This window comes from Mytilus trossulus, chromosome 7, assembly GCF_036588685.1.
Source record: "Mytilus trossulus isolate FHL-02 chromosome 7, PNRI_Mtr1.1.1.hap1, whole genome shotgun sequence".
Classification (NCBI taxonomy): domain Eukaryota; kingdom Metazoa; phylum Mollusca; class Bivalvia; order Mytilida; family Mytilidae; genus Mytilus; species Mytilus trossulus.
In genome coordinates this window covers 29,892,752-29,905,644 of record NC_086379.1, presented here as the reverse complement: position 1 = coordinate 29,905,644, position 12,893 = coordinate 29,892,752, and the positions used below count along the sequence as shown (strand labels likewise).

Genomic DNA, 12,893 nt, shown 5'->3' with positions numbered 1-12,893 from the left:
GTTGTTTATGTTTCCTAAACATTGTGATGTTTAAATAACACAATCAACACGTAAACCTATTTTAAGAACTCTCAATGTAATAGTTTTCCAATTAATAGTCTGTACTTTGTTTGATAACAATGACTCATTACATAGCTCAATGCACTTGTTTCATGCACCCCCTTTATTATTTTTATTTTTCTTTCTTCAATTTGCAAAAGACTTGACAGACTGTCCCAAAATTTTCTTTCTTTATTGCCTGTATTTCATATATTTGTGACCAAAGGAACACATATTTATATTACCAGTGGTGACTTCAACTTACTTGCGTAAAAATGAGGGTAGGAATTCCCTTTACTGTCAAGCAGTTATTTTCAGCTAACCTAGCATTAGTGTCAAAATTTCTCAAAAAGTTTGGAATATAACAATGATTCTTTAAAAAATGCTCATTGCGATTTATTAGAGGTCTCAAATATTTATTGTTACTGTTATTTTGGAATCAGTTGACTTTATTATCGTCTTTATAATAAAGAAAGTGTTTATTTATCGTCATGCACCAATAATCATGGTTTACATCTTATCGCAAGAATTTTTAAAGTTATTCCTCATGAAGGTTCCTTCATTGCAACCCTCAAATATACCAACCTCAAGCAGTCAAGAGGTTAGGAATGCCCTTTACCATCAGGCGTTAAAAAGTCAGCTATTGTCAGTGTCAACTTTGTTAAGATTTATTTTATGTTTGGTCATTTTTAAAAGAGTTACATGCCCTTTGAAACATTAAAGATATAGAAAATGCTTCATAAGCGCTCTCAGGTATACAATTCTGGCCAGATTTTTGTAAAAAAAAGCAGATGTTTTAGGTTTATATCAGCAATGTCTTGAATGAGGTCGAAAATCAATGTTGAACAGCTATTTTGAAATTGAAAAAAATTATGGCCATTTAGAAATATTGATTGCTGGTTATCTTTGCAATGTGCCTACTTTGTTTCACTGAAAATGGTACAAATAATATTATTATACCTAACATTTACATAATATACAAATGTATTACAAACAATTCTATTGGGTTACCCAGTAACACACTATCACATGACGTGGAATAATTCAGTTAAATAACATTTGATTGCAAGGAAGGACCAATAACCCTAAAAATAAACACCAGCATTGTTCACCAGTGAACAACCTTTTGAGTTTTTCTTGATTTGTACACGAGTTATCTCCCATAAGAATGAAATCACAGAGGTATATAAACAAAATGGCAACCATCACGTTGCAGGGAGCTCATCAAGTGACAAAGAAACAAGACCAATCAGCGTTGGAAAATCATGTAGTGTCCACGATACAATGTATCTCTTGTAAAGGGCCCTTTTCAGGGCCATCTATATTATATACATGTATATTACAGAAAGAGTTCATACACGAAATGTCAATACACACAAAATAGTTTTCTAACGTAAGTGTTGTCAATTTGACATATAAAAAAGAAGATGTGGTATGATTGCCAATGAGACAACTATCCACAAAAGACCAAAATGACACAAACATTAACAATTATAGGTCACCATACAGCCTTCAACAATGAACAAAGCCCATACCGCATACAGTCAGCTATAACAATCTGTTACAATATTTTTCTTTCTGCTCATTTGGTATAATAAAACATTTATGGCTAATTGAGTAGGTGATTATCCAAAATTGTCAACCTGAGTAAGAGTTGTTCCCCTTGGGATATAGCCATCATGGAATAACCCTTACTTGGGTTGACAATTTTGGTTAATTAACTCCTCAGCTGGCCATAATTGTATAGGTGGATGTAAGGGGGCCTGGGCCCTGCTTTTGTGGGAAAAATTTGGTTGATTTTATAGGGAATCACTGAAGTTTGACTGTAGTCAGCCCCCTCCCCCTCCTGTTAGATCAGTCAGTGGGCCTCACCTTTCAAAAAGTTCTGGATTCACCACTGAATTGTATAATGTAGGCATGCTGAAATCACTAGTTTGTGTTTCCTCTGATGAAAATTTCTGTGATAATGTGTTTCCTCTGATGAAAATGTCTGTGATAACTGAAAGACATTATTACAGACATTATTTCTTAGTACAAAACTGACATGTGTTTTAACACATTCATGAAAGGAGGAGATAACTTTGTCAGAATTCCCACAAGAATACAAAATGTAGTATTATTATCTGTTATTTTCCATAATTACTTGTTTAAGTTATAACGTTGTCTAATTGCACAGTATCCTTGTACTTTTTGTACACATGGTACATGTATAATTTGGAGGTAAAATTTCTGTATGACCAATTAATTTTTTGTCTGAAATTTTTTTGGTCTGATTTTGTTTTGATTATGTTGCACATAAATAATGAGACAGGTTAAACAAATTTGCAAGTGCCCTGGCAACCCTCCCCTAATCTGGGATAGTGGTAAAACATTACAACATAAGAACAAACTATAAAATTAAAATTTAGTTGCAAAAGGCTTATTTCATCAGATGTTTACAAATAGAAATACATCTAACAGAAACTCAGACTGGACATGGATGGGTACTTATACATTGCAAAAAAAAAAAAAGTACAGATCAGAGTACTAACAGTTACATGTACTTACAGCAAGTTCAAAGCCAATAACAAAAAACAAATAATCATTAATGAAAAAATTGTTAAACTTAGACTTAAATATATCAGTCGGTACACATTTAACATCCAAGGAATTTTAGTGGAAAGACGTTGACCATTTGGGGTTTGAGAAATGTATATTATCATGATTATTGACATGATTGAAAAAATTATGATTAAAAAATGCCAGAGAAAAAAGAAGTCTGTTGTATAGGAGTAGGACCGATTTTGGCCTCAAATTTTAGGTTCATCTAAGAAAATATTTTGGACACTTTTTAAACACTTTAGTGTCTATTCCAATTGATTCAATAAGATTATGTGAACGATTTCAACTGATTAATTAATAAGTCATTAAAACGCTCCGATTCAAGCTTAAATATGAAAAATCTATCAAATATATATGCAAAAAATCGTCACTTTTAGTTTTCAGATGGTCTTTGTCAAAAATGAAAGTGGCTGCATCCGTGTTCATCCTCAACCTTTATATATGTTATGTATTATCATCAAATACAACTTACATTTCAATATAATGAATGAACATGAATGCAGCCACTTTCATTTAAGACGGAAACCGTCTCAAATTTAACTAAAATGCTTAAATTGTTAAGATTTCAGTAATTTAGCATGATTTAATGATAGTGGTACCCGAAATATGTCCATTCTATTGTCTTAAACAGCCCATATTTGTGTAGCAGAAGCATTCTGCTTTCCAATAAATAGCTAAAAGATTACATTTTCACAATTTTGTAAAACTGCTATAATTTTGGGGCCAAAAAGGGTTCTTACTGAACCTACTCCTTTTGAAAGTCACCATTGACCATGTTGACCTTATTTTACTGTATATATACATGTATATATGACATGTATGATATATAGTTATGAAACCTATATTATCCATTTAGACTTAAACATATTAAACTATGGTTGCTTATGCTAAACTGATTATTTTTAAATGGTTTGCCATGTGTTTTTTGTTTACAATTTTACATGGTCATGACAGTATAACATGCCAAGTTCATCTTACCTTGCCAGACTGCCAATTAAACATGCCATTAACACATGTCATACATGTACTTACATCTTGTTATGTCGGCTGTCAATCCCAAGCGTTAACTAAACAGACAGAAAAATTAGATTTCCTGTGAGGAATAATTAATAATCTATTGATTAGTTATCAAGATACAAACAATTGTTTAAATCAATTTGTCACCTCAATTGATTGTTTTAAGATTCGTTGTTAATAGAAAGAGCATGTAAAATTAGACAATAAATCATTTAGGTTATATGCAACAATTTTTTTTTTATTTCGCTTGGTATGGTTCTAGGAAAGATAGGTTACAGTGATTCGTAAAAGATTTCCATATTTTGTATGGTTATTGATTTAAAGACTATAATACTTATAATCATGATAATATATATATATATGCCTGATAAATACCAAAAATGTATGTACAATGTAATTAACATGGTATAAGGCAGTGGATAGTGAGAGCAAAGCATATTACAATAGGGTTAACACTGTATATGATTTGAAATTCCTAAAGAGAAATTTTATTAGGGCATGACTTGGCTGCAATGAAAGTGTTCACAGATTTTCATGACTTACAGTATATTAAAAAATCTGGCTTCCAACATATATCTTAAGGTTGCATTTCTGTAAATATTGAGAATGCAATTTCCCATAGGAACTCCTGTTACGGCTAAAACTGTACCACTTTTACTATGAAGTTTTGAAAAAAATCTTATCCAAGAATTTTTGAAAGTTCATTTGCACCACAATTTTTTTCAAAGGTCAATATATAGGGCTGTGCGGCATATTTTCAACATTTATATGCCCTGAACTTCAAGAGTTTAAACTTACACTAATTTTCTTAGCTACCCCTACCTCAGATGAAAGGTTACCACAGATTTCAATGTAAACAATATGCATGTGTTTATTTACTGTTAACATTCCCAAGTTCTGTCTCTGTGATATGGAACACAAGAGAGCATAACTGGGAACCAGTGTGTAAACAAAATTAATTTTCTATGAATATTCTATTTCTTCCCAAAAGAGGAGAGTTTTCAGAAACAGCTGTATTTACAAAGTGCAACCTATATTAAGAGTTGATTGATTGATTGTTGGGGTTTAATAAGCAACACTTTCAGCTAAAGAATTTACGTTATTATTGCTACTTATGTACTTGTTCATGTATTATGGGTAATTATAGTTCTTATAATCAAAATATATAACCATCTTCAAGTCATATTAGGCAGTGAGATTGATATTTTCAAAGACATGTATGAGGATACCCTCATGCCTAATAATGGTATAATTTTAACGGTAATTTTTGGTTCATACTGATAAAATATTCACTTTATTTACTGTTTGACGCCTGAATGTAGAGGCCATTACTTCTCTCTTGTATGTCAAATTAAGAACACAGTCAGACGTTCATTGTATACGATTAAAGGGGTTGATAATTTTAGTCATTAGGGTTAATAATTTCAATTGATAAACATGTCATTAAGTAGTAAAGGGCTGATAATGCCTGTAGACATGTCATAGTCCTTAGAGTCGATAATGTCAATAAACATCTGATAGTCTTATATGATATGTCAGTCATGTCAGTGGGATGATAAAGTTAGAAGAATCGATGACATGCGTCATTGCAATTGGTTAAAGCTCAAATTTGGTCATAATACATACCTGTTCTACCATGTTTACCACAAATTATCATTTTCATTTTAATGTATATATATCTTTTTTGATTAAAGATATATATATTTATATTTAAAAGATTTAAGGTAACATAACCTGTACACACATTTTCTAAATTTAAGACAAATAATTATTTAAATTAAAAATTTCAGAGAAAAAAACATTTCTTGTCTTTTTATTAAAAATTTGTCATTTCCTTACACCCCACCCAAATTCAGATCATAGATTCACATCTTATGAATTAAAATTGTATTGGGTACATCCAAACTACTGCCATGACTGCCTTTTAAATGTACAATGTCAACCATTGTCAGATATAAATCAGATTTTACTTTATTGAATGAACAATTTTGATTTAAATGGATGTTTACACTAGGCCTACTTTTCATCTTTCTCTATAACGACATACTTATATGTAATTAGTGACCCTTCCGTGAAATAGACAACATTATTTATTTATCTACTTTTAGAAAGGTGATTGTAACTTGTATTTTGTAACATGTGTAAGGAAAACAAGATTTGTATTCTATGTTCTTATTGAACATGTAAATAAAGAACAATTATTTTGGCGGTAACATGTTTTAAAAAAACAAATTCTATGTTATTATGTTGTTAAATGGACTTGTTTGTTAAAAAAGTATTTTTTCTAAAATAAGGTAAGGAAATTGATATCCTTTAAACATTTTAAATTACATAACATCATAAATATGAAATAATTTATGATATAAAGATTGATTTGGATGAGTTAGTAATTTTTAGGCCATTTTTGTCTTTTTTCCCCCTATTTGCCTGTTAATCCCTAATTTCTCTGTTACTTATTTTTTAGCATCTCATTGTCAAAAAGATTGTCTGAGTGTTCTATATATATTATTAGTCTTTTAGAAGCCCAATATTCTCCACTCTATTGTGTTTATGATATTTGGGTATTTGAATTTCTTCATCCTTGTTGCCAATGGCCATGATTTTATATTCCGTTATCTTAATACACATCCTCTTATAATTGGCTCATTAAATATCATTACTATATGGGCAGGAATTCGCTAGTGAAATTTTAGGGTCAATAGTGTTTATCCAATTAAAAAATAAAGAAATCATGCAAATATGGAGAATAAACATTGTTTAAATATCAAAGTGGGTTAGTCTTTATTGCCACATGCAAAAAAAATGGATCCAATTAAAAAAATCAACAAAAAATCAGCACTTGTTATGTGCTGGCAGTTGAAAACTGTAGACAAAAAGTGTGACATTTCTGCAGTGGCAAAACCCCTACTCATATTTAGAATATGCCTGAAGAATTGTTCTACTATAATAGTTGAAAATCAACTGCAAAATGATCGGTCTATCATTTAGAAACCCCATTTTGTACAGAATCCGATTATTGCTGCAAATAAAATACGTTTGAAAATGGACAAGTGCATGTAACTTTTCGAGTCAACAAATGTTACATGCACCTTTTCATTAGCTGATTAGCTTTGGAAACAAGTTATTGGTCCAGCATGGCAAATTTTGAAAGGTGTCAACAATGGTTACAATTTGGATTTCATGATTTTTATCAATCAACTGAAGTTTGAAAAATATAGAAGGTAAGAAAATTTATTTCATTTTTGTGTCAATACTGCCCAATAATACTCATCTTTTTATAACAGTTGTATACTTTTTATAGTAAGCATTAACACAATTATTTTTTTCACATTTCAACCCACTGACAATTACATTAAAATGTGGCTTTGTCATCTTTCACACTTGGCATCTACCAGTGATCAAGCAGATGATAAGAGAGTGGGACCAGGTTAATTTGACCTCAGAATGTCGTGTTACATGCACTTTTTGTGTAACTTAGGTTCTTTGATAATGATGTGCGACTTGCTTTGCAATTTTGTCAAAAAATATAAGTTTATCTTGTATTCAAACAGGTTTGACCCTTACGATATTCATTTTATTGCTGGAGAGATTTCTGTACATAACATTGACACGAAAATCTTTACCAAGGAAAGGTGTCTATGATACATGCAAAAGCTTTTTTTTGTACGGTTTGCCTTATCAATCTAATTTTTTACATGAAGTACCACAGATTAATTGCCAATTTGATTAACTAGTACTTGTATTCATTCTCAGCATTATAAAGATAACTGGCCACTTAATTTGAAAACATAAAATGTAACATTGACACCAGAATAAAAACAATATTACTTTATTACACTTAATGCATAATTGGCCAGTGCATAATATTAAATCAAATGTAAATTTATGCTGAATTCTTAACAGAGAAGTTGTTGATCTTTCTTGATTTCTAGACTTTACAATAATTACTTGTAATTCTTATCGTTTAAAGGCATGTAACATTGACACATCTTCTGCGTCCAGGTTACATGCTACAACCTAATAAATGTGCATACAATTATTCAATCAATAAAATCTTGTTGAAATTTAAATTTGCTTCATTAAAATGATATTAAAGAAATAAACGAGTTTTAATTATTTGTGGTAATTTTTTTCCTGATTGACTTGCAATTTTTCCTCATCATTTGTTGGTGTTCCTGTCAATGTTACATACATAACCCTCTGTTATGAGCTTTAAAATGAGTTTATCTGAGTTTATAAATGACTAGCATCTGAAATATTGTCATCACACAATTTCTTTGGTGCTCCTATGATAACTTTAAGAGTAACATGGACTACGATTTTTGTATGAGGTCTTTTTTGTGTTACCTGAGAAGATTTTACAGTGTTGAAATCAACAGTTAATCTAATTTTTAATATTCAAAGTTATTATTATGATACTTATTTTAAAAAATAATGTATAAAGTAAACCCAAATTAAACTTTTTTTTCATTAAGAAATTGTGTATGTAACATTGACAGAGTCTATTATTTAGACTTTAACATGTTCAGGCCAGTGTTACATGCGTACACAAAACTTACTGCCATATGGAGCTATTATCTTATTTTTATTTTACAAAATTAAAGCGTTTTCATGTTTTCCTGTTTAATTTGTCTTTTAACACTAGTTAGTAACATTGACAACAATATTTTGTGTCAAGATTTTTTTATGTTACATGCAAAGGTATTACTTCCTTAAAGTCAGACATTAATATAACATTTTATAACCTAAATAATTAATTAGATATTACTGGGCAGCAATTATATTATTTTCTCCAAAGTTGACTATTAAGCACACCACTTTCATCTTCTTGTCTTTATGTATGTAACATTGACATACAATCTTTTACTTTCTGTCAATGTTACACGCATGAACATAACTGATAACATTTACTAACTCCTTTGCTCTATAAAGAGATTATTGGATAATTTAACTTGTTTCACCACCATCAAACTTCATCTTTATTTCTAAATATAGATATTCTTTTTAGAAGTGTATTTTCTTCATTGACAACAAAATTGGTGTCGGTCTTGAAAGTTTACATGCAATTTTTAATAAAAAAAAATCTACCGGCAATATAAACCTAAGAAAGAAAAAGATGATCAGCAATAAATGTGATGAAGAAATCTCTCAGGAAGATGCTGCAAAAAGATACTGTCCCTGTCAACCAGTCAGATGGTGATGTCCCTGGCAGCCAGACAGATGGTGATGTCCCTGTCAGCCTGGAAGATGGTGATGTTCATATCAGTCAATCAGTTAGTTGGTGATGTCCCTGTCAGTCAGTCAGTCTGTGATGTTCTTGTAAGCCAGTCAGAGGGTAATGTCCCTGTCAGACAACAGATGGTGATGTCCTAGTCAGCCTGGCAGATGGTGATGTTCATATTAGTCAGTCAGTTGGTGATGTTCCTGTCAGTCAGTCATATGGTGATGTTCCTGTCAGCCAGTCAGATGGTGATGTCCCTGTCAGCCAGTCAGATGGTGATGTCCCTGTCAGCCAGTCAGATGGTGATATCCCTTTCAGCCTGTCAGATGGTGATAACCCTATCAGCCTGGCAGATTATGATGTCTGTGTTAGCCAGTCTGATAAGGTCCCTATTAGTGAGTCAGGTGGTGACGGTCCTTTCAGCCAGTCAGATAGTAGTGTTTGTCTGTGTTAGAAAACCAGATGATGGTGACTGTGTATGCAGACATACTAGTGATCTCCAATTTGACCATTCTACAACCATTCTACAGCAGTGTAGAAGATAGTTATTTCAAAATCTTGTTTATTTATCCCTTTTCAATCACCAGTCAACACATGTATCATGTGTATTTACTGATGCTCATTATAGAACTCACGAGGAATTCAATTTGTAACATTTTTTTTTAATTGTTATGCCAATAATTGACATTCCAGAATATCTTTTGCATTATAAGAGGTTCAGGCTCCTTCTGATTTCAAAATAATAATAACAAACTCATCATGGATACCAGAATTGAAATTTTGTAGGCCAGAAACGCTTTTCGTTTACAAAAGACTCTTCAGTGGCGCTAATGAAACAAAAAAGTAAAAGAAGGCCAAATAAAGTTTAAAACAGGACTATGGTCTAGTGGGTGTTGGTTTTCTCTTCTGAATTGTTTTACACTGGTCATTATGGGACCCTTCAAATTGTGGCTTCCTGTAGTTTAGGTAACAAGTTTTCAAGATGAAATGGCATTGAAAAATCGAAACAAGATATTTGAGAGTTTCTATATTTATAAATTGTAAATTTTATAATCTATGCATGGATTTTGGTTCTGACTGAGGGTAGATTAATTGTTGTTTTGTTTTTTTCTTTTTTCAGATAGATAGTTGAAGCTGTTGGAGACAGAAAACAAGAAACAAGAAACTTGTTTTGAATGTTTGAAATAAAATTTATTGTTTAAACCTTAAAAAGTTATCATAAATGTAAGCTTAACCAGCAGAAATAAAACGAGATATGGGGTAATATGTCTATCAGACAACAACCTCAAAGATGAAACCCAAATTGTTCTTTATAGAAGTTATGTAAACGATTGAAAATAAGATTCTCAATAAATGCAGCTGTATCAACCTCTCGTAGATTTGTCGATATTTTGTCTTGGTTTTTCATACTATTAGTTTTAAGTGTAACTGTGTCACATGAATGAGGGATACATGTAATCATTTTGTACCCTTACTTTGTCATTATAAGTTATTGAGTGAGAAACTTGTGGATGCTGATGGTTGTGTGGTTGCCTTCTTATCAATCTCATCCCTGTGCATAAAAAAACGGGTTGCTTACTTACTGATATAAAAATGTTTCATGTTGTGGAAATTTTGGATGACTCCTTCATCAATTGATCTATCTTTGGTCTTAATTTTATTTTTCTGGTTATTTTGACATTTGAATATCTTTTAATTTAGCCTTCCATAGTGTACAACCATGAACAAGCATAACTACTGGTATAGTTAAAAAATATGTCTGCTGTCTGAAATTTAGGTGAATGGTTTTGGTATTAACCACTATTTAAATAATATCAAATATGAGAAATGTGGCAGTATAATTGTATAATTTACATTCAGATGGTTGTTTGGAGGCTTTTTATATCTTTAAAGGTCAATTCTGGCATGGTTCATTATTCATATTTTTTGTGTCCACGTTACATGCAACATTTAAGTCACTATTTTATGACAGAAATGAGATAATTGCAAAAATATTAATACATTTTTTTAATGTGAGGGTAACACAATGAAAAAGAGCCTTTACATGTTCAGAAAGAAAATGATTCTTACTGTATTTATCTCTTAAACATTGCATGTAACATTGACAGAAAAGTAGAGGAAACTTGTTTTCACAAAATTTCTGAAAGAAATGAAAATATACATTTTAGAGTTTTGATGATAGACAATGTTTTGTGATCAATATATATGATATTGAATGTTGAATAAGTTAAGGAATCATTAATCTCAATTTGGAAAAAGTGTCCATGTTACATGCTCCAAATTCATTATTTGCTTTGGTTCCAAACTGACACAAGTTTAAAAATGATTTTTTTGGTTACAAATAGAAGGACACCATTTGTAGCAATAGTTTGTAAAAAATTTAGAAGCTTATAATGATTTTTATTTTTTTCTTACAATGTCACACTAAAGTAGCATTAGTGAATTCCTGCCCATATGTCAACTTTTTTATTTTCGTAGATAGTATTTACAAGTGGTGTATTTAGTTAAGAATGGCAACAGGAACCACTTGAGAAATCTGCAAATGGGAAGTTCACAATTAGTAATACTATTGGTGCTTCTTATTCAACAAGGTATTATAATAATCTACTGTTAAAAAACACACCATACAGTACACAAAAACATTCACAACTGTCACTCACAAGGTAATTCCTAAAAATATCAATCTTCCAAGTAACTTTTAACAGTGAATACTGATGTTTTTACAGTGACCCAATTTGTGTATGGTATTCAACAGAAACTATATCAGTATATTCATAGGTGCTTGTCTGTTAAAACATATCTATATTTCTATATACCATAATATATCATATGACCAAATGGTAGAAATCACCCTAATAAATGAACAGTTATAAAATTAACGCCATTAAGAGTAAACTAAGGCTGAAACACCCTATATGTACTGTAGATATTTGAAGAAGTTGCAGTGTACTTACATTACGATATTAGAATGTCATCAAGTGTGTACAACTGTCAGACTTAGAGGTTATGATGGGAATTTCCTTTTAACGTATGGTAAAGACAGTACTAATTGGTTCTGTATTGTTTCTTAAGGAGTTTAAAAGTGCTAAGACGGAAACCTAATATTATAATCTAAACTTAAAGAAATATTAGTTTTTCGTACTGGTATTTTAAGGGGGATTATTCTTTGCTAGTTTCCTTATTCAATTCCACTATTTTCAAGTTTGAAACTTTCTAAATTTTTTCTATAGAATAAGGAGAGGTGCTATGATTTCAAACATTTTATTGCCAATTAGACATGCTAGACAAGTATATTACTTAACATATTTCAATGTATATTATATCTTATATAAGTTTCACAGGAAACAATAAACAGTTAAATTTAGAAAGGAAATGGAGAATGTGTCAAAGAGACAACAACAAACAAAGACTTAATGGCCAACAATGAGTCTTCAACACAGTGAGAACATTCTTTACCTGAAAATTTATTGGATTGATGTGAATCCCTCGGGATTGATTTATGGCAATTGTGACCCCAAATAGATTTTTATAAAAAGATACATAGCAATTCGTCAACATGAGATTTATCAGTTTCACTCATATCAAATCAGTTGGGAAGGCCAAATAAAATATGAATTTCAAAAGCATTTAAAAACCAAAAAAAGTTGTGACAACTACGGCTGAAACAATCCTTATGTATTGCCTTGAAGGGAAGAAAACCCAAAGTATTGTGAATAATTCATCAAATTTATAAACAACCCTCATGAAAATATTTTTCTGAATTTTTTCTGAACTGGATGCTGAAATTTTACTGAACACATTTAGTAAACCCTTCTCTGAAAAATGCCTGAATTTGGCACGTTCCAGCAAGTTTTCAGCACATTTTCAGTAAAAATTCAGCAGTACGTTTTCAGTAAGTATTCAGCATTAATGCTGAATTTTTCTGAACACCTTGCTGAATTTTACAGAATCTATTAAAAATCTTTTGCTTAAAAATGTCTGAATTTGGCACATTCCAGCACATTTTCAGCAAATT

The 12,893-nt window shown here is 31.0% G+C and overlaps 1 protein-coding gene across 6 annotated transcripts in view; it reads left to right on the top strand.

Moving 5' to 3' along the window:
• Positions 1 to 12,893, top strand: part of LOC134724910 (uncharacterized) — a 33,498-nt gene that overhangs the window by 240 nt on the left and 20,365 nt on the right. For 3 of the 6 annotated variants that reach the window (XM_063588266.1, XM_063588265.1, XM_063588261.1), the window contains exon 2: positions 11,357 to 11,469. In XM_063588266.1, the coding sequence (XP_063444336.1) occupies positions 11,421 to 11,469 (49 nt within the window). In that variant the 5' untranslated portion in view covers positions 11,357 to 11,420. Of the gene's footprint in view, positions 1 to 31; positions 51 to 5,748; positions 5,770 to 10,082; positions 10,103 to 11,356; positions 11,470 to 12,893 lie in introns of those variants that run through there. The other 3 variants (XM_063588264.1, XM_063588262.1, XM_063588263.1) reach the window with 3 other exon arrangements.